The 22,656-nt window shown below is 44.1% G+C and overlaps 1 protein-coding gene across 1 annotated transcript in view; it reads left to right on the forward strand.

Annotated features, from left to right (window-relative positions):
* Positions 1 to 8,618, forward strand: part of wtip (WT1 interacting protein) — a 29,887-nt gene extending 21,269 nt beyond the window's left edge. Inside the window, exons 3-8 of the mRNA XM_080496106.1 lie at positions 2,093 to 2,160; positions 3,799 to 3,861; positions 4,030 to 4,160; positions 4,366 to 4,417; positions 5,431 to 5,499; positions 7,417 to 8,618. Coding sequence (XP_080352232.1) covers positions 2,093 to 2,160; positions 3,799 to 3,861; positions 4,030 to 4,160; positions 4,366 to 4,417; positions 5,431 to 5,499; positions 7,417 to 7,569 — 536 coding nt within the window. The 3' untranslated portion in view covers positions 7,570 to 8,618. The remainder of the gene's footprint in view (positions 1 to 2,092; positions 2,161 to 3,798; positions 3,862 to 4,029; positions 4,161 to 4,365; positions 4,418 to 5,430; positions 5,500 to 7,416) is intronic.
* The last annotated feature ends 14,038 nt before the right edge of the window (positions 8,619 to 22,656 follow it).

Consider the following 22,656-nt stretch of genomic DNA (forward strand, 5'->3'; position numbering starts at 1 on the left):
ATTACACATATCAAGGTATTATATCAGGCCACGAAAACCCCTCATGAGTGGGGTCCGTGCCCTCCGTTGATCAGAGCGGGATGAAGACGCTCAATGGTGTAAATTCAGACAGACGCCAGGCCGTCCAAGAGCGATGATAAGCAGTCTGGAGGAAAACGCTCAAACAAAGGCTGACCGGCTTTCACACAATGCAGAGGGGGCGTGAGCCAGTACGTTTCTGTGAAAACTATGAAAAGGGTCAAATGGTGAGAACCGTCTTCACTTCCCATTTCAGTGCTGCATAGCTTTGCAGTTCTTTTTATAGTTTTCGGAAATGTTGAATGAAATCGTGCAAACCCGTGTTAAGAAACTTCTGTCTACATGAAGCCACACCAGTCTCCAGTCAGACTTTCATCCTCCTGTTTTTCCTCCATCGTCTGACTGGAATGAGTCTCCCGAACTGTGTTTGCTTTGATTGCTGCCGGTTCGATCTCCTGTCGTTCCGCGGGGACGTTTCGGACTTTCTGCAGAGCAGTCTGGTGACAAAAGGCCAGAGGAGGGGGGGGGGTGAGGGGGAGTAGGGAAGGCACGGAGACCTCCCCCTCCTTTTCTCGGGGAGGGATGTGGGCAGAGAGCGAGTGCTGGAGAGGTGCAGAGGGGTGGGTGGGTATGGGGGGTGGGGGGGATGAATGGGACCAGCGAGTGACCTCAGGCAGAAAGAATGTCCCCGTTTGCTCAGTCGGCCTGCTCCCCTAGCAGCGCTCCACACAGCCATCAGCACTGAGGCCTTTGTATTCACCTTCCAGACCCCAAACTCCGGAGCAGAGGCCACAGACCAGCACACAGCAACACCTCGCCGGCAGCCCCCCCCGTCATCTCACTGTTCTCCACCAGCCCAGCCCCTCCAGAGTCTCCGGGGGTTTCGAAGACAAGTCTTTCTCAAGAGTTATTCCCCAATCCCACTTTTCTCTTTGCTCTCCGCCACCAAAAATGCTAATTGCTTCTCAGTCTCAAAGTCTTAAAAGTCTCACCTATTGTGTGGCCGGCATTCCTCCGCCGCTCCGGGCCATTTAACGCCGGCGTTAATGTATCGCCATCTCCCGGCGTCGTGACACCGCGTGTCCGTGCGTCTTTGTGCGTGCGTACGCGCGCACGTGAAATACAGCGATTGCATACATTTCGGCGAGGGAAAGAGAAAAAAGGGGGGAGCACATCCTTTTCCAATGCGGGGACACCCATAAAATCAGTGGCGGCTCGGGAAGACCATTAAAACCTGACTGATCCAGCAGATTTATGGGGCCGGCGGGGTTCGTCTGCCAGGCTCTGGTGAAGCCACGGCGCTGCCAGAGAGACACCGCTGCCGTTAAGTGAATTTGAATGGGCGAGCTGTGTGAGATGCGTGGCGGGGGGGGTGGGGGGGTTGGGGGGGAGGGTTGCAGAAGCCAGAATTTCCTTTTGGGATTGGACTCAAACTTGGATTCTGATGAATGAGCGCTCACCCAGTGGAATTCAGTCTTCCTGCTGTGTGCTGAACCGCCGTGTGGATGTGTTTATGTGTCGTTAAGCCTGCAACCGTTTCATTGTGTTTCCCTTTGGAAACGACAAACTGGGTGACGTGGAGAAGTTGCTTTGAGTATTCTAACAACTGGAGAGCATTAGAGTCTGCGTGTGTCGGCGCTGTCGGACAGAGGATACTATCTGCATCATGTATTTTGATAAACTCGTAGTATTTATTACGGAAAACTGTCTGTATGAGAACCACCCTCCTGTTATCAACCGTTGGCTTGTGAGTTGTGAACAATGGCAGGGAAAGGAAGAGGCCTGTATATTATGGGAGGGGGGGTTGGAAGGCAGTTTCCTGTATTGATTGTTGTGAATGGTTTTCCATTGGCATTTATGTGATTTCAGTTGGAAAATCGCCTGCATTGGCCCGGCCGTCTGTTCACAGTGCCTGTAAAGCTTGAAGACAAAAAAAAAAAAAAAAAGAAAACGTCGACATTGTTTTATTGTCCAGTGGTGCTGTACAAGCCTTCAATTTGACATGCTTTTACTTGTTTAATGAATTCTGTTCTGGAATATATACTTGTACTTAATTTCTCGTCTTTCTCTCCAGGGAGGCGGCTGCGAGGCAAAGCGTTCTACAATGTCAATGGGAAGGTGTACTGCGAGGAGGATTTCCTGGTAAGTCACCTGTGTCTTCTGCTTTGTGTCGAAGGGCTCACGCTGGCAGGTGGCGCAAAAAAAAAAAAAAAGCAACCGAGGAATTAGGATCTCGTGCTGCATTCTGTAAACCCTCCAGAGGAAACGAGCTCCACAGCTCCAATCAGGAATCTGGCACCACCCCTACAATTCACAGTCATTTCCTCCAGATTTCCCCAAGGAGCTAAATTACACCACAAGCAGGTCCCCAGTGCTGACAATTAAAGCGGTGGAGGCGGTCTGTAGGACAGCTGGCGCTCTGAGGACTCTGGTCCATCTGCTTCAGGTTAACGGACGTCGTCTCGGGTCCTGGCATTGCAATATTGATTGGACACCAGAGGTATGAAGGATGAGACCAACAAACAAGCGAAACAAGCGAAATCAAAATCCAACCGACAGATTTGCGCTTCCTCGTATTTTTAGCATCCTTCACTAATGTTTATTTCCAGCAGCAACAGCTTCGTGTTCAATTCATATTTATTAAGGAGCTTATTGCTCTTGTCTGCTGGTGGTTTCTCACACTCTTCTTTTCCAAGTGAATACACGTTCTGCAGGGAAAACCTTCACGCGTCTCCCAAGGTTTTTAAGTGAGATTTAAGTCCAGATAAATTGCTTGAAAATGCTTCATCTTTTTATTCCAGCCATGAATTTGTTCTGCTAAATGTGAACTTTGGTTTCTGGTCCTGCTCAAAAAACACAGAAGCTTCAGCTCAATGGTTTACGTCAATTTATGATCATACATTGACATAAACCAATGTTTATGATATAATTATGTTTTTCCTATTTGGTTGAGTCGGGTCATGTAAATGCTGCAGCTGCATCACAGGGCTTTGGATGAAGTTCACAGAGTGTTTCCAAAACATAAAAGCAGAAGCCAACACTTCCTGTTTATCAGCCACTTCCCTGTTCACGTCAACCTGTTGATCTGTTGGGAAACACGGAAATTCCTGTTTTGCACCTCTGAGGCTGGAGGTCATATGAAGGGATGAGGCTAATCTTCCTCCGCCTCCCTCCTGCGGCTGAGACCCGACTAGTCTGGCTTTTTGCCCCCGGGGATGTTTGGGAGCTTTGGGGCGGCCAGGTTGTCTTTTTTTTTGTTTTTTTTTTCCATAGAGAGCAGATGGTAGATTTGCAGTGGAGATGTCAGGGGTAGGGGGGGTGGGGCATCACCACCTCCACCTGCTAGCTGTGTCTCCAAGAACACAGCGTAACCCCCCCCCCCCCCCTTCTAAAACCTCCAAATCATCAGGTCACGACCCAGAGGGGGTTGCACGCCGCAGATGGTCGCCTTCATTATCTGCCTGAGCCTTGGGTTTAGGAGAAAGGGGGTCTGACATGGGGGTTCTAGGAACTTCATTTCCCCCTGTATGCACACAGTTCCATCCACTTTAAAGACTTTGTACTTAAACACGTCAGTATTGAAAGAGGAACCAGACAAACGGTTTTCAAGGATTTCCCTGTGATGGGAGTTGGAAGAGTGCAGCAGCGCCCTCTGTGGGTGACTCCGCTACTGCACCATCATCATCATCACGCTGGTGTCGTGCGGGACGAGATGTCAGAAGGCAACGTCTCCCTGAAATCACCGCCGAGGATGATCCTCTTGTCTGCTCTCGCCCACAGTACTCCGGTTTCCAGCAGACGGCCGACAAGTGCTTCGTGTGCGGTCACCTCATCATGGAGATGGTAAGCGGCCCCGTCCAAGTGAAAACACGAAGCAGAGCGGCAAAGAGGGCAATTCAGTCTCTCTTGACTCTCTTTCCATTGTGTGTATATCACATGACATCACTCCTCAGTCTCACTGTCCTCCTGTATTTTTTTCTTTTTCTTTATTTCTGTTGTGTGGGTGTTTAGATCCTCCAGGCGCTCGGCAAGTCCTACCATCCAGGCTGCTTCCGCTGCGTTGTGTGCAAAGAGGGTCTAGATGGAGTGCCTTTCACCGTGGACGTGGAGAACAACATCTACTGTGTCAAAGACTACCACACGTAAGCGGAGCGTCTGCCAGAGTGTGAGGCGAACAGGCAGTTCTGCACAGAGGACGGCACACCGTGTGCTCTGTGCCCCCTCCGCTCGGCTCCCAGTCGTATTGGCCTGGTATTTTTAGGAGAACCAAATAAAAAAACAAAACGAAAAAAAAAAAATGTGCATGAAGAGTGAAACGAGAAATTGACTGTTTTTCTTTACTTTCAGGGTTTTTGCTCCCAAGTGTGCCTCATGCACCCAGCCCATCCTTCCAGCCCAGGTAAAAACCACAAACACAAGCTCATATAGTCTCATTCCTGACGGTTTCTATTGGGTCCAGTTCAGAGATTAATATTTAGAATGAATCGGTTCTGTTAATTTACAAACTGGTTTCTGCTCTTATCCAAATGCAAATGCACATTTCGTTGAATCTATACAAAGTTAAAGCAAAATACAACAGAAATCTTCTCAGCGGTTGTTGAATTTGTATTAAGTTTTAATTTCAAGTCCTCTTATCTGTGCAAAGTGTGATCAGCTACTTTATTCCTGTATAAACAGACTGTAACAGTCACTCAGGCGTATACTTGTAGGTATACTATATGACATCATGCCGTCAATGTTGGGATCAGTGTTTCATGCTTGTTTCTTAACTGATGGACTCGGAGTCCACATGAGGAGAGTCATTCCATAGGTCAGAAAAGATGCATCTTTAAAATAGTGGCTTGTACTTTGTTCATTGAGGCGTGTGAGGAAAGGCTCAGGAGTGAAGACCATTAGTACTGAGGTCTGATTGCACTTCAACACCGTGCAGTGGAACTATGATAATGGCTCCAGCTGCACCAGAACAGTCTTTAATGAAAAATACACTTCAGGCTGGACTGTATAGATTCAGAGGACATGTGGTGTTGTAGATTGCATTTGACTTGTTGAATAAAGCAGAGCAGTGTGATTGTAGAGGGGCACCACCGCTCAAGTTGACTGTTTTTCACAGTCACCAAATGAACACCAGAGATAAATGGTTTTTGTTTTTTTGTGTTTTGTTTGTGCAGTTTTTTTTTTTTTTTTTAATCTTGAAAGCATTGGAAAATCCCAAATCTGTTCTTCACAGAGTGACTCCAGTGTGATGTTGTGTTGCTAGGAAATTAGTACATGCATGTTCTGGATTCCTGATGATCAATCTCAACATCTGCCGATTATCAAACCTTCAGCTCGGCGAGACGCCAGGCTGATATGGGCGTCTGACAGACTCCGTGTGTGTGTGTGTGTGTGTGTGTGTGTGTGTTTGCAAAACAGGGATCCGAAGAAACCATCCGGGTTGTTTCTATGGACAAGGACTACCACGTGGAGTGTTATCACTGTGAGGTGAGACGCCGACACGCGACATCTTGACTCTGCTGGAGTTGGAACATGAATGAAAAAACACAATGAACTCCAATCCTGTTTAATTTCATTGTAGATATATTTCATGTGCTTTTACTACTATAAGGCACTCTGTAGAAATGACTGAGACACACACTTATATTTACAGCCATCATAACACACAACACACACACACACACCGCTGGTTCTCATAGACCCATCGGACCGGGTTGAAAGCTGCACGTTTGTGGAATGAGACTGGCTGTTTTACACCAGCGAGGCTGAGTCACGGCACTCGCAGGCTGAATGAGATGCAAAACAACACACACGCATATTGATAGCAACCCAAGGCTACAGCTCAACATCGTGATTCATTGACAGAAGCACATTCCAGTTTCGTGGCACTGGACTCAGCAGGGGGGCCCCGTCGCTTAAACCCAGACTTGTGAAAACCGACCCCGTTTATCCCGCCACTCGCTTCACGGGTCGACTGTGACGGAAACATTTCGCAAAACAAACAGTTCCCGTGCCGCCCGGCGGGGAATCTGCGAAACCCGTCATGTTTACTATCTTCATGTGCTGGATGATACTTGTTAATGTTTTGGGATGGCTGACATTCCAGCGCGCAGAAATGGACGGGATCGTTATGTAAGTGGGTAATCATTCAGCCGAGCTTTGAGCGGGAGGGAGGGGAGATCGAGGAAGAGCAAAGTCCACAGCTGAGGCATTCCAGACATCCTGCATTCACAGAAAAACATGTTTGCTTTGTCATTACTCTGTCACACGTCACCTGTTTCCACAGATGGTTTCTTGAAAGCGACCTCATGCAGTTGAGCTGGAGTGGAATTCACAACCTACTCATACTTGCAATTTTTTTCATTTTTATTTTTTTTTATTTACCTGCTAGAACCGTTCTGAATCATCAAAGTGGCTGTAGGCCAGTTTACACATTTCCACATTACAAGGATGGCAGCTGTACACACAGTTCCCCCACAGGTTCAAGGTTCAATGTGTTCATTCATAAAAGATGTGGAATTTGCATGGATTCTGCAGCAGATAACCTCCCGCAGTGCCTCATTATACTCCCAGCAGATGACTATCTTAAACATCTCACATGGCGACAAGGAGAAGACTCGAATGAACTCTGCACAAGCACAGACAGCGGTGAACAGAAAGCCATTTCCATGGTCAAACGAGAACTAAATGTATGCGAGAGATGCCGTCTAGACATCGTCAAGAAAACAGCTGGAAGGAAACTAACATGGTACAGAAGAAGGCAAACAACACAGAGCAGACGAGGAACTGCAGCAGACAGTAACTGTGCACAGAGAGCGAGAGACGCCTGAAACTACAGCATAAGTTCGTAACCTGAACAAACAGTAGCCACAACACAAATCCTGAAAATAAAAAAGACTATTGAGGATATACATTTTTTTTTACATTATTGCTGTTTTTAGATCAAGAATAAGACGAGTAAAGTCAAAATATTGAGAATCAAGTCAAAGTGATGAGCTAAAAGCTCAAATGTTTATTATGCCAAATATGTTTGCTGAAGGCCTCCAGTCTGCACCGGGAGGGTTTGTCGGTGAGTGTGAGGTGGTTGAGATGGAGTTTGAAACCCGCCGCGGGGCGACGAGAGAACTCGTACTCTGGAGACGACGTCTCTCGGCTGGATTGGAACCAAGCAAGAGAAGATGGGTGGTTGATCATTTGGGACAAGAGACAAACTGTTTTCCTCAAACTTTGTCGGCAGATTGAAGGTTTTTTCCCGAAGTGGATCGTCAACATAGTTTTCGTTTGATCCTGAAATCAGCAAACCTAAAAATAACCCTCATTTCTTTTGTCCCTAACGTGCTGCTGTAGACGTCTGACATGCTCTGCGGTGTGTTCATGTCCCTCCTCCATGTCGCCCCTTGTCAGGATTGCGGCCTCCAGCTGAATGACGAGGAGGGCCACCGCTGTTACCCACTGGAGGGCCACCTGCTCTGCCACGGCTGCCACATCCACCGGCTGCAGTCGCAGGTCCCGGCCCACCCGCCCCCCAGCTACCCGCTCCACGTCACTGAGCTGTGAGGAGGCTGGGGGGGAGGACGGCGCTCCACCCACCAGGTGATCTGGGACACTGAAAGAGGGCAGAGAGACAAGTAAACAGGCAAACAAACAAACAAACAAACAAACGACCCCTCTTGAGCAGTTCCAGGAAAGCCTCAGCGTGACCCTCTGGGCTACAGAGCCCCCCCCCCCCCCCCCCCAGTGGGACGGCTGGGCCAGGGACTGACACACACAGTCCAGCTCCCACCACAAGCCCTGCTGTCACATGGCATGGCTGGGGGAAGAAAAAAAAAAACAGGGTCCCCCCCCCCTCCTCCTCCCCTCCATTTGAGGTCCTTTCCTCCTCTCTTCTCTTCCCCCTTGGGTGCCGAACCCTGAAAGCCAACCCGGCGGCCCACCCAGAGGCCCCCGGTGACGTCACTCCTCCTGACCCCTGCACATTCATCAAAGAGATCGGAGGAGAGAAGGCAACCTCTCTCTCTCTCTCTCTCTCCCTCCCTCCACCACTTCCCTCTTTTGCCTTTCCCTGTTTTCCATTCCGGCGCTCTGGCCGAAGTGAACCCACCAGTGCCGTCACGTCTGAGAACTGTGCTGACGTCGACGTCGCAGGAAGGCCGGGGGAGCGAGCCGCCGCATTCCAGTGCTGGCTGGACCGGACGGGCCCGAGGGGCGGGCATGCTGTGCCTTCAGAGCGGGCTCTCTCTCTCTCTCTCTCTCTCTCTCTATACACTCTTCTCTCCGTGCAGCTCCCCGACTCTGAAATGGAGCCCCCCCCCCCCTAAAAAGGCTATGCAACGGACAGCCCGGCGTCACGGCACCAGGCTGCGAGTAGAGCGGCCGACTCGCCGCCCGCCGGCGTACCAGATGCACCGTAGCACCACTAGCCTGGAGGAACGACTGACATTCCACGTAGAAGTCCCAAGATGACACCTCGAGAGATTCACAAGCAGTGTCTTAATTAATGATTATATTATGACAGAAGAAAAGGAAAAAAAAAAAAAAAAAGAAACATTTTAGATGCACATAGATTGTCTTTTATATATGAATATATATTTTGCAGATGTTTTCCACATAAGATTCTAGAGGTAGATTCTTTTTTTTTTTTTTTTTTTTTTTTTTTTTTTTAATGTTTCTGCGCTCGTGTTGGAGGTGAAACTCTGAAGCCTCTGAAACCTTTTCGGTCTGTTGTATCATTTCTCATCCAGGATGCAGAGTCGTCTTTAAGTGTCAGTGGGTCAGAGATCCACAAGCTTTGTCTGAGCAGACCCAACTCAAATAGTATTTGCCTTTTTTTCTTTTTCTTCTTGACAAATCTGCTTTGAGTACCTGCTGACTTTTTGCTCAAATGGCATTTTTTTTTTGTGCCGTAAATGTAATCTTTTGCACAACAAAGCTTGTTAATATTCTCATTCACCTGTGAATTCCTGCTCAAAAGACCCCGAGTCATTTTCCTTTAAAGTAAGCGAAGGAATGCAACCTGATATAGTACTAATGCCACCTCGCTTTCATGAAATACAGAGTTGAGCACGGAGTTGCAATGTAGAGGACAGAGTCGACCCTGAAGCTGGAAGCCGATAAGTTGTTTTTGACATTGACCCCCCCCCCTCCTCCGTATTTCTGTCTTTATTCTCGCCACAAACCTATTTGCTCTGTGTGGCAGATGCAGTTTCCTAGTTAGCAATAAGCAGCTGCTGTCTGTGTTTATCTTCAGATTCAGAAACAGCAAATTTCAATACGACTACTTTAACCACAATACCAGAAGCACAGCAGGTATTTTCAGGGTTAAACTAGAATGTGATGACTATACTGTATATTACAGTTTGTATATAATATAAAAAAAAACAAAAAAAACTTGGCAATCAAAATTGTCGAGGGAGAATGGGTTGTTGGAGACGTCCAGGAAAATAAAGGAAGACCATAAGGGAATCGCCGCAAAATGTCACCATAGATGGGGGAATTACTTTAGCGACTCAATGCTAAGATTAAGATTTATCTTTAATCTTAAGACCTTAAGTAAGAGATTAGCGGGGAATAAAAGAAATGAGAGATTTAGCTGTTTTGGCAGTGAATTGTCGGGGAGGAAATGCCATCTGTCATTCTGAGAAAAGCTCATTTGCTGTAAAAAAAAAAAAAAGAAGAAAAAAGTCAGACTGCTGCAGTGGAGCGGCGCTCTGTTTGGCAGCCAGTTGTTTGTTAGGCAGGTGAGCATACGAAATCTCAACTTGAATGATTTTACAGTTGGGGTTATTTTGTGTGTTGTTTTTTTTAGCAGGAAGCAGCTGCATTCCTTCAAAATTCCTCTTTTCGGTCCCCCCCCCCCCCACCCCACCCCCTTCTGCCTCTTCCTGTCAGGTACTCAAAGCGGAATAAAACATGTCTCATTGTTCCCTGCAAATGCCTTTTTTGCTGGAGGTCTGCTCAGGACACCCCCCCCCCCCTCACTCGACATCGGTTCCTCTTGTTCGTGTTTTCCACGCGAGCGCGTGCTGCGTCACTGTGAGGAGCCCCCGCTTGTCCACATGCCTTAAGACCGAACGGGTGTGTCCTGTGTCGTCCTCGCTCTCGTCTGCAGTGAAGGCTGCCGTCGTGGGAGAGGGATGTAGTGGGGGGGGGGGTTCTCCCTCGGAACACGGAGCTGCTGGTCCAACACGTGGCTTTTAGGGAGACCCCCCCCCCCCCCTGTCGGGTTATGTGTGTGTGACTGAGTACTGTGCGTGTATGTGTATATATGCAAAAGTAAAAAACCTGCATACATGAGACAAAACAAACAAACACTTGAAGCCTTGCGCTGTGTCTGTGCTGGAATCTGACCCTGGTCCCTCCCCCCTCCCCCCTCCCTGCTGGACGCACCGTACGTTTGGTCTAATCAGCGCTCGCTCCGTTCTAAAACTGTAGATCAACAACCAAGTATGTGTGGTTACTTAAACCTTGATGTGTGTAGCTGTGGCAGGTCCGTGGCACACACACACACACACAGCAAGTCCTATTCTCTCCAATGAAACTCCACCTTGAAGATCGGAGGTCTACAGACGCTCCAGTAGCCGACGCATCAACCCGCCACTGTAGCAAACTTCCATCTCTCTGGTGTTGAAAACCGGCAGCGGCGTCCCGCAGCTGCGCCGGCCCGGCTCCTGTTCATATTGTAGAACTGCAACACGCGCAGGTCTTTACGTAATACTACTGAATGTGTGAAAGACGGAGACTGAAGCAGAGACTGAAGGCAGGGCCACCGCAAGGCTGAACCCAATGCTTAATGTAACCCGACGTCTTGAGATTCCTTTGAATGTAAAAAAAAGAATAAGAAATTGTGAAAGCAGAAGAGGAAAGGACTGCTTACTGTATGAGACATTCCCCTTGTTTGTTCAGGTGTTGAATCTCCACTGTGTACAAGGGTCAAGTAATGTGTGCTATACTTGAAGACTGAGACATTTTCTACATTTTACCTGCACAATGGCAACAAGATCAGAGGCTCACCCCCCCCCCCCCCCCCTTTAAAAAAAACAACATGTCTTAATTCACTTGTTTTAAAGTACTACTTCAGTTTCTTGGGTTTCTCATAGCACACAGTTAGTTACCCTGTACATAAAGAAAGAGGCTAGTTTTTATTTTTCTGTCAAACGTCACTCGGAAAGAGAAGCCGTCTTCTTCTCCTACTGGTAGTTCCAATAAGCACATCTCGACACCTGTCACACATCTTTTTATATCTCTTAAGTGTTTTGATTACCTAGATGGTTCATTTAAGAAAAAGGAAAAAAGGAAACTAGATCTATTTATCTAAACATGAAAGAAAAAAAAAAGTCTAAAGTTATTTAATGTATTAAAATCGGGACGTATCATTTAACTGTAGATGACATAATCTGCTTTTTCAATAAAGTGGTTTTGTAGCTAACTGCACCAGATGTTGGTTTCTCTCTTTTATGCACACACACACACACACACACACACACACACTCAAGGCTATTAATCCCATTGTTCAGCAGTTTATCCTGCTTTGCCAACATTAAAACTAATTCAGTATGTAGACTGAGACACGATCAAGAGTGCACAAGAAAACATTAATACAACACTGGACCACATGGGAGAAAAGGACATTCTCTCCAGCAGTTTATTTAAGGAACAACAGATTTCAGATGAGTCTTCATTCGCTGCAGTGAAAATGCTGCTTCTCCTTTCTACCACAATCCAAACACATCCAAGTGACACTCAATTATTAAAAACACTTATTATAATCGTAAATGGAGTGTTGCTTCATAACATATATAAAGCTCTGTACTTTTAACCAAAGCTTTTTTTTTTTTTTCCATTTCCCACAATTGAACAAGAAACATGAGCATAACCTCATGCGCTTGTTACTGTTTTTGTTTCTCTTCATCATTTCAAAAATCCGTTTTTATGAGAACGTCCGTTTCACCCTGGTGGGAAAGTATCCCATGAAACACTTGCAGGTAATGACGATGGTTTATCTCAGACTAAAGATACTATGTGAGCACCTCCCAATGCATGCTGGGAGTTTGTCGCTTCTTCATCTTGTCATTCATTCACAAGACGGTTCGTTTCAAGAAGTGCAAACATCCATTCATGCAGCTGGATTTGACGAGAGATGACTCACTGGACTGACCCACACGGATTAGTGTCACAACAACACTATAATAACTGCACATTATCAAGACGTCTGACATCTTGAATCTGGTGCTGGCTTGAGTTTTTTTCTGCGGTAAAACAAAGAGTTGGAAATAAATTGACAGCGACGGTTTCTGGATGTGAACTGGGCCTGCATGTGGACGGGTCGAGGATGCTTCAACCACATGTGGTTTTCCCACGAACATAAGTTTTTTTTTGTTGGTTTTTTTTGATAATCAGGAAGTAGATTAAACTCAGATGTTCAGCTTTCTGTTAAAGCTTCTATTTTGTTAGCAATCACATTTCATCTCTATTCCCTTGGACTGTGGCTGTTTGCCCCCCAAATATCTAATGAAATCACTAGATAATTGGCTATATAGCCTTGAATGTTTGTTTGTTTTTACAATGTTTTTACTCCTGTCAGGTCAAACCCAGACTCATGAAGAGCAAAAAAAAAAAAAAAAAAAATCATTGTTAAATATGCACCAATGAGCAAGCAGTTCACCCCAAGTAAAGCACTGTTGAATAATCACATCCATGCACGCAACTGTGCAGCATGCCACAGGGTGGAATCCCCCCCCCAGAGACCCCGTGCTGCTACTCTGATGGTCAGATAGGCTGAGACTCGGGGAAAGACGTGACCGCCAGGGACCTTTATCCCAACAAACTATAAAAGGAAAAGAGACCAGCTCGCAGTGATGGACGGATCTGATAGCGCCAGAGAGATAAGGCTCGCCACTGACCCTGTCGGTAAACCGCTCTGCCACACAAACATTCCTGGAAATGAGTCACATGATGCAGTGATACTGAAATGATAAAAAAAAAAAAAATAGTTTGAAGTTGTAGAATTATGATGATGCATCAAGAAATCCAGCATGGAGTTACTATGGTTTTTAAAACATGTACGTGATTTTACTTACTGGTGATCTGAAGATACTCAATGATCTGTCAATTAGGAATACAGCAGAACTATCAATATGCAAAACACTGCTGTACTGTGGCTGCAGGCTCATGCTGATGTTACTTACAGCCGCACATCTTCCATGTTTACGTCATGAAAACAGAGTTAGTTCTGGATTAAGAAACCCAGTTTTAGTGAAATGGAAATTGTTGAAGGCCCCAACTTACTTCCTTTTGCACATACAGCACGTGGCCACCTGCGTTTCAAACGCCGTCACGTGCCTTCATAACCCTCGACGTCGTCGGCTTCACGTTCCACAACATTTCTAAGGCAGACGTCTTTGAAACGGGTTCAAAACTGCTAAATTATCAGCCTCCCTGGTAGTATTTGAATTTGGAATTTGAGAAACAGAAGGCTCCGTCTACTCGCGCTATCAAACAGATCTGTTGGTAGAGTTTTCAGGTCAGACAGAACCGTCCCAGTAGAAGAAACTTTCAGATATGTGTGAGTGGATTTTAAGTTCTGCTTACGAAGGTTGTCTCAAATCAACGGCCTCCAGTTATTGACCTCTTTAATTCACACGTGTACAATAAGTGTGAACCTTTGCATCGCTGCCACATTCTAACGTCTCGATCGAATGACTCACCAAAACCCGATGTGTGTATTGTTTGTGTTTCCTCACAGCGTTGTTCGCTCTCAGCATGGTGTGAATAATTGAGGTATTTGTGATCGCTCTCCTGCCGTGTTTCAGGTTAGAAGCTCGTTCACTATAGTGGCTCTTAAAGAGGATTTTAGCCTGCAACTTTTATAGTCACCAGTCACAGAATAGCTATTTAAATATATGTGGTATCGACTGTGAAGGGTGTTTTTGGAATTCTAGATTTTTCACATAGAAGCAATACAAGTGACAGGATTAAAAAAAAATTAATGAGTCTGCCATAATGAGAGTGTCATCAAATTCTTCTTCTTCCAACAGCGTATAAATACAGTCATTTTTGTCTCATAAAGGCCCGAAATCATCAACAAGACCCAAGATTTGAAATTTCTCACATATTTCAATAAAAGGTTGAGGTTGCAAAGATGAATTTTTAGACTTTGACCGCTTTCTTTATTTCCTGCCAACAAAATTGCTCTAAATCCACACAATAACCCCTCCGCCGTGCAGCCCAGTGCAAACAAATCTTGTCTTTTCTGTCCCGCAAACCACACAAATGTTTTTTGTTCAAAAATAATTCCTGAAAAGATGAAGCACAAGAGTAACACTCCAACGCTTCGCTGGAGCTTCAGCTCTCACTGAATAAAGTCAAAGCTTATATTTGTGCTGTTTGCTTTCATTTCAAGTTTTAGCAAACATTCCTGTCTGTGGTTAGAATTCAGGAGATTTTAAAGTTCCTCTTTGTTTAATATCCACCACCAGTGCTGGATTTAAATAGATTTAGATTTTTTTTTTTCTATTGTTCTGCAACTGAGAATTACATTTGAACTTACAAGTCACGTGTTTTTGGGGTTTGCAGGATTGCTGACACTTGCGATTCCTGTGTTCCTGCACGTTTACACATGATGAGCTGAAGGAAATCCACTGATTATTTCAGCTCTTCGGTGAACGAGAGAATGTGCTTGAAGGCAATCGGGGGGGGGGGAGTGTGAAGGTGGAAGACGGACGGGGTCAACGCAGGCGGCGTGAACCTGAGAGCAGGTTCTATACCGAGCGGAGTGCCGTGACAGGCTGGAGCAACATGGACGATCTGGCAGAGGACAAGTGGAAGTGAACTTGAATCAACACTGACGGGGCTGTTTGGGAAGCAGGGCCAGGTGTGGGGGGGGGGTTATCGGGTTACCTGTTGGTGGGACAGGTAGGAAAGCTTAGAGGGAGTCGTGTGCAGACAGAGCGTGGCTGTGACTGGATCAAACAGAGCCTGAGCCCTTGAGCAAAAAGGAAAAGGAACGAGATGCCGAAATGTACATTTTACCTAATAAGGACCGTGACGGAAGCTGGAAATGCTTCACAACATCTTGCTTTGGACTTTTATGCAGCGTCACTTCCTTCGCTCAGGGTCCACTAAATGGACAGATAATCTGAGGAATAGAAGATCAGGATTCACATGTTCAGTTTACGTAACGTTGGTCCACCATTGCTGTGCGTGAACAATATTGATAGCGGCTACTTTTAAAGCTTTAACCTGCAGATATATTTTAATTTCAAAGAGTGAGAGAAAGTTTCGCCTGTGATTAAAAATGAGTTTGATGAATGCCTTCAAACCCAGTCCTGGAAGCTTCTGGTTTAGATGAAAAGGAGACTTTTTTTCTTTCTCCCAGTTACTCAGAAATGCAACATAATAAAAGACTTGGAGTCTGTAAGTCACTATAAAGGACTCCTATTTCTATCAAATGGTGAGTCTTTGAGCAACTCAGCGAAAGCCTTTTAAATTGAGAGGAAACAGTCAAGCTGTGGGGCCATTAAGGCTGATTAGACCGAAATGTTCAGACAACGAGGTGGAAGCCGCGGAAAAGTGTGATGAATGTCATTTGTATTGAGAGATACATTAGTGGTTCCGTTTCATATAGCGTTTTTTTAAATGTCAGTAATCTCTGAGCGATTGATTGGTCACAGATTGGAAGTCGATTAAAAAAAGAAAGAAGAAAACACCACAGGCATTCATTCCTGCAGGTCAGAGGAAGGGATTCATTACAATAGAGGTGAATTTTCTTCACCACTCACTGGCTGAATTCCTGCAGCCTGGCTTGATTCCCAAGAGGATAGGGTATCGAGTCATCCCCTTTCTTTTCTTTCCTCCCAAGAGTCAGTAAATACTTGGTTGAGAGACAGGCCTTTAATGTTAATATCTCAGTTATATGACTGCTGAACGTAAAAATAAAGTAATGAAGACAGCCACTTTTGCCCCCCCCCCCCCCCCCCCCCCACCTGCATTTAAGTGAAGACTCAGGAAAAAAAAGCGACACTGTGCTTCCCTCCCCTCGTTCGTCCCCTCTTGTCTCAGATTTCAATTACAGTAAGCTGCAGCTGCATTTAGAAGCCCCTGATAGGCGGCTTGTTAGAGATGTGGATACATAATGCGTGGGCGCACATAAAAGCACAGTCTGCCCACTGACTGAGCTTCTCCTGTGTGCCGGCGAACAGTGGCGTTCAGTGTGAGCGGCGCCCTGGTGTTGGTTGACGGCTCCGTGAGTTTGGGGCACAATGTGGCCTTTATGTGTGTGAGGGTTCCACCCTGTGAGTCAGGGGAGCAGTGTGTGTGTGTGTGTGTGTGTGTGTGTGTGCAGAGGTAGCGGAGCCTCAGGGGATCTGCTGTGAGGTGAGCTCTGTTACAGCACACAAAAGATGTGAAAAACACCTTCCTTCTGGACCCCCACCCACCCCCCCGCCAGGAAACGAGTGAAAGTATGCTCACCACAAGATTACCTCATGTACTCACAAACTTCAGTTACTGACACGTGTCGCTATTACAAATCTCCTCACTCAAGAATATCATGTATTATCATCATCATCATGTATTTCACGCTGTTTACTTTTCTTGCTTTGTTTATCAGACACGTTTACATTCTTCTTCTTGTTTGTGAAAACAAAACACTGTGTGACTGCCACTCTGCCAGTACAGGACAATATTTAACACATCACTTCCATGAAGATAAGTCAAAATAAGAAGCGCAGTTTTTACTGACAACTACTTATGAGTCATTCACAGAGCATTACCCTTGTTGTGATTGGGCGCCAGCAGAAGTTTGGGTTTTCATTAATGGTGCTTCATTTGTGAGACTAAAACGACATGAAAGGTTGTTGTTGTTTTTTTTTTGTCTGCAAAATTACGAAGAAAATACATCTGGATGGATAAACACTAGAGGAGCATGCTTTATCACAATCTGTATATAAAAGGAGCATAAACCAGTCAAGGTCTTGTTGAGAAACAATAACAGTTGAATTCATTGCACAATTATAAAATAAACTTTATTTGAAACTCTTAAGTGTGAACTATGGAGGCTTTCTGGTCATTTCATAAACTCCATAAAAGGTACCAAAAGCATTTGTTTCAAGATTTGGTGTTTGATATTAAACAAATCCCAAATAGACGACATAATGATCTGAAGCTGTATTGGTTGCACTACAACTTATTTCAGTGAGGCGTATTCCCAAACTCTGCTCCGTAAGTGTTCCATGGTAAAAAGGTTGTGTATCATCCATTCTTTTAAATCAGTTATGTTGCAGCATTAAAATAAGAGTTAAAAACCACCAGCCAGGAGTGAGAAGTCAAACCCTTAAACAAATAAAACCCCTCAAATTGCAAATACGATAACATATCTAAGAAAATGCAAATAGGTTTTCACTTTTATCCAAGAGCAAAAAGAAAAAAGAGAACATCTTTACACGTGCACTTCAAACTACTCAGACTGGAACTATTAAGCTGGCAGACTGATCACCTTCTTCCATATTCACAGGTCATAGTCAGAAGAAAAAAATTAAAACAGGTATTATAGATTGTTGTTGGCAGTAGTGTTTCACCTTTGGCAATTTGAGAATGTGCAAATGTTCTGTTTTGGTCGTCTCTTCAGCAAAGATCAGAAATCCATTATAAAATAACACATGAACAAACAAATTCCTACAGGTTTGTCATCTATAAACAACCAACAGAAGCAAGAAAACAAGAATCGGGTGCAAAGAAAGGGTTACGTGATGAAAACCAACTGAAAGATTTATTTATATTCTATAAATTACATTCCATTTCTCTGTGGTCCGACACAACTTGACATGAACAGACGAGATCGAATCATGAATTCACGCGACGTGACTGAACGAGATTAGACTCAGAGATTAGAGACAACACTGTGGTATGACCGAGACGGGAAGCTGCTAAAGGCTGAAGCTTCACCAGTGAGACACACTGACCTGGAACTGAACATTTGACCATCCAGCCATCTTCTTTATTCTTACAGCTCTTTATTTAAGCGAGACTCACCCTAAACAGGCACCTACAGTATCTTAAACGCAGTTTTTTTTGGACTGTGTAGGGAATCTGGAGTATCTGGAGAAAGCCACATACGTATATATACTCCACATAGAAACAGGGAGAACATACAAAGCAAAGCCATCAACCCATAATTAAACTAGGTTAAACTTGTCACAGTGATCCTCCAGTGCAAACATCATCAGACAGAGCCATTTCAACAAGTCATACATTCATTGTATTTAAACATTTGTATGTCCAGACACACCATCCGGCCACTTCTTTCATTTCCAATTAACTGGTTCCCCAGATGATTGTGACCATTGCAATATGTTCCTATAGTTCTCTGACAGACCTCCAGCTGAGTATAAATTGCTGCAGGAAAAGTACTAACAGGAACACTCTGGCTTTTATTTGGTGGTTTCTCATAAAATCACGGAGACATTTATTTTCCTCGCATACAAAGAAGCATGATAACCCCCGGCCACGTTTGAAAGACGCGGCGGTGCCACGTTCTCCCAGTGGAACACTGGGCTCTCAGAGCGCTTCATCCTGGAGGCTCATAGAGGTTTTTTTTCCCAAAGTTTGATTGAGATGGAGCTCAAGCTGGTTTAATTTTAAACGCTTAAGTGCTTGTTCACGTGACCCATAACAGTTTCTCAGTTATCATTATTATCTGCCGCAGCCGTTAACAATTTCCTCTCTGTAATAACAGTGAGTTGTCAGTGTCGAGTGACGTGAGAGGATTTACGTGAGGATTGGATCGGAGTAAACAGGTTTGCTCATCACGGCCGGTGCTGCCCGGTGCCTAAAAGCTGCTAATGCTTTCTTGCCTGTGTCCTGGGGGAGTTGAGGAAACGACCCTGATGTCATCGTCATTATCTCCGCTCAGGCTTGAAACCTGAACATTTAAACAGGAAATCTTGTGCCACAGACTGGAGGTGTGGAATCTGAATGTCAATTACGAGCCATGTAGATTCTGGTAAAAACCATGCTGTGCTGCATTATGGGAAATGTAAGAGGAAAAACTGCCTGACTGGGTGTGTTTAGTTCAGATAGGTAATTGGATAGAGCAGTATAGAAGATGTATGAGTAGTCGACCGTATACATGTGTTTTAAATGAATTGATCATCCAATGTTTTGGCAAATTCTATGTTTGTAATGTAACTTTTATGGGCTGGTTCAACTGATTATAAGTAAAAAGGCTGAACAGGCCAGACATTTGATTTAACAATATTTGAGTTACAAAAATAGTGAATAAAAGCATATATCATCTAAGAAACAAAGAAAAAAATAACTTAAAAAAACGCCACAAATTCCAGTAAATAGAATTGTATGAGAGAGAGAGAGAAAACTTGTTTTTTTGCGTCAAATGTATGTGAAATTTGTAATTGTGCTCATGTAATGTTGTTCTGGGACTTTATTCTTAAAAAAAACAACCCTCTTAACCTGCTGTGTTAAAAAAAAAGAAGTCACTTGCTCTCAGATGATAATTAAATTGGTTCACCTGCCTAATGTTTCACTTATGTTCTTTAGTTATTAAGTTTAATAGAATTCAACAGCGTCACATAGAAATCGTTGACTGTTGTAGCGCTCAGATCAGTTAATGTGACTGTAATCTTTTGGGAAACAAATAACTAAATAGCTTCTCTAATTGGAATTTGCCGCAGTCCAAACGGCGCCAGTGCGATCATGTTCTGTTATTTCCCAGCATTGCATGGAGAAACGTTTGCACAGATTGGACTACTGGTAATGTCCGTGTGTTAATTGGTTTCGCCTCACTTTCATTGCCAGACATAGGAGAACTGTTCTGTTCCGTAATCTTTCACATTCTCTTCCTGTGAGCAATTGTACACGATGTAGCTCGAGCTGTTGAGATGTGATGACAAATGAGGATAAGTGGCAGTTTTAGTGCAGAAAAAAATGTTGTGCACCATCACATTTTGACTCTTGTGGGGAAGCAGACGACATCGTTTCATTTAAAGACTCAATCTCAGCTGACGGCTGCTGAAGTGAAACGGAGTTGATCAGAAAACGTCACATTGATGAAAACACACACGCCCAGTCGTCGCTGGCATGCCAGCTCTTGCCTGCAGCTTCTGTCAACGACCTTGTAGAGAACTTCAGTTCTAAAGTTATAAATATCATTGATACCATAGCGCCTATCAGAGCTGATGTAGTCTGTGGCAGGAGAAAAGCTCCATGGAGGAATGATAGACTGGTTCAGGCCCAGAAAGAAGAGTGGAGACAGGCAGGAGAAAATCTAACCTCCATGTTCATTATGACATCAACAAAGAAACGCTTCACATGGAGAACCGAGAACTTAAAAGGGGCTAGACAATCTCTCTCCTCTCAGATTATCACCAGACACAGTAATAATGCTCGTACTTTGTTCAGTGTCATGGACAGACTGACTAATCCCTTCTAAGACGTTCGGTCTAACCTGGTAGAGTTTCACTGGTTAGACTGTGCAGCACTAATAGACATTGTTCAGCTTCCTTTGACTCCTCCCACATTTAGACAGCTCTGCTCTGGCACATGGCACCGCAGAGGAAGTACTTCCTCCTTTTCCCAAGATGGGCATTGTTTGGGCAGAGCCAGTCCAGCTCACACAGACACAGCAGATTCTGAACGCAGCTGCTATGTTGTGGTATTGAAATAGCAGAAAATCAAGGAAAAGCTGGATTTGGGCCAATAAACTTTGAATACAATGTTTTCCAGTCTGGATTTAGGTCAAACCACAGCACCGAAACAGCACTTATTAAAGTGATGAATGACGTCTATATGAGCAGTGACACTTCTAGAGTGTCAGTTTTAGTGTTACTGGATCTGAGGTGCTGCTTTGGACAGAGCTGACCAGGACGTTCTCCTGGACTACAAACGTTTGGGAGGAATTTCTGGCTCTGAACTAAGTTGGTTGAAATCTTACTTACATCATAATTATGCAGATGACACACAGCTCTATATATCAGTGTCAGAGGATGATCACAGTCACTTATACCTGCTGAGTAAGTACATAAATGAAATTAATAAGTGGATGTGTCAAAAACAAAAAATCTGGATGTAATTCTGGACTTGGAAATTCAACAGCCACATTAAGACAATAACACATTTATCTTACCACTATCTGAAAAATATTGCAAGAATCAAATGATTTCTGACCAACAAGAATCAGACAAACTAAAGTAAAGTTGATCTGTCAATACGGCTGGAACTATGCTGACTGACTACGGATTGATTTTAAGTGGACGCAGTGTGGCACTTCTTCACTTGCATAAAAATGTATAATTTGTGCTTTGGATGCTGGAGGTTGTCTCTCCGCTCGGGTAGAACTGATTTAAAGTAAAGTAAGTGGATGTGGTGTTGCACTTCCCAGTACGTTGGAGTCTTGAAATTAATTGAAGGATCTATGTGGTCCCAAAGTGGCCATATAAGCAGTGGTTGTGGGAAACACTTTGTAAAATACTTAAAGATCTGGAGATTAAGAACAAGATTCTTTGTTGCTTGCTTTGATGTACTTCTTTCATTTCTTTGTAAAGCACTGTGAATTGGCCTGCGTTGGAATGGTGCTCTATAAATGAACTTGCCTTACAATTACTGGCAACTTGATGAAATGCAGTTTTAATCATTATAGTTGTAAGGCATATCAGCAGTTAATCTATCCAACTTTTTGACACTTTGAAACACGATCAACCCACTCACAACAAAATACAAAATCAGAAGCCTTCAAAATCAAAGCGATGGATGGTTTCCAATTTCTACTTTAAATTCAAGAAAGCCTCCTCTCATATTTTTTAATATATACAGACAACCACAGAGTGCCTGCTGAGTTATCTCATACAGGGACATTCAAAGAAAATGAGCAGGTAGTTGATAACTATAGTAAAATCAAGTACGCAATAGTGCAATAATAATTATTTCTGTTGATAATTTTCCATCTGTTTGTTGACCGCTTCTCGTCTCGCCTGACTTTCTGTTTGTTTTTAACTGTAAAGCACTTTGTGCAACATGCGTTCTGAAAACTGCTATATAAATAAAGCTATCATTATTAGAATTGTAATTTATGTACACTGAACAAAAATATAAACACTTCTTTTTTTGCTCGCATTTTTCATGGTGCTAATTTTCTAGGTACACAAAAAAAAGCCTATTTCTCTCAAATATTGTTCACAAACGTGTCTAAATCTGTGTTCGTGAGCTCTTCTTCTTTGATGAGATAATCCCTCCACCTCACAGCCGGCAGATCAACGTGCTGAGCAGACAGCAGGATTGTGTCTCAGGCCACGTTTACACGTACCCAGGTTTTTACCAAAACGGATAGAAGTGCCCAAAAAGACAGATGACATATTTGTGGATAATATTTGAGAGAAATAATCCTTTAGCGTACATAAAGAAAACTCATGAGAAACTCAAGCAAAAAAAACCTGTGTATATTTTTGTTTCCTCACTCTGACAGTGTGTTGCTCTTTGTGTAAATAAGAGGCACACACGAGAGTTTTTACACCCTCTAGATTTCAGTTATTGAAGAAAATTATTCAAATGAATCAGACTAAATTTCTAATCAAGACCCAGCAGCACATCAGTGATTCATTTGTTGGTAGAACTGGAAGGGAAAAAAAACCAAAAACA

The sequence above is a fragment of the Blennius ocellaris genome (genome assembly GCF_963422515.1).
Source record: "Blennius ocellaris genome assembly, chromosome: 1".
Classification (NCBI taxonomy): domain Eukaryota; kingdom Metazoa; phylum Chordata; class Actinopteri; order Blenniiformes; family Blenniidae; genus Blennius; species Blennius ocellaris.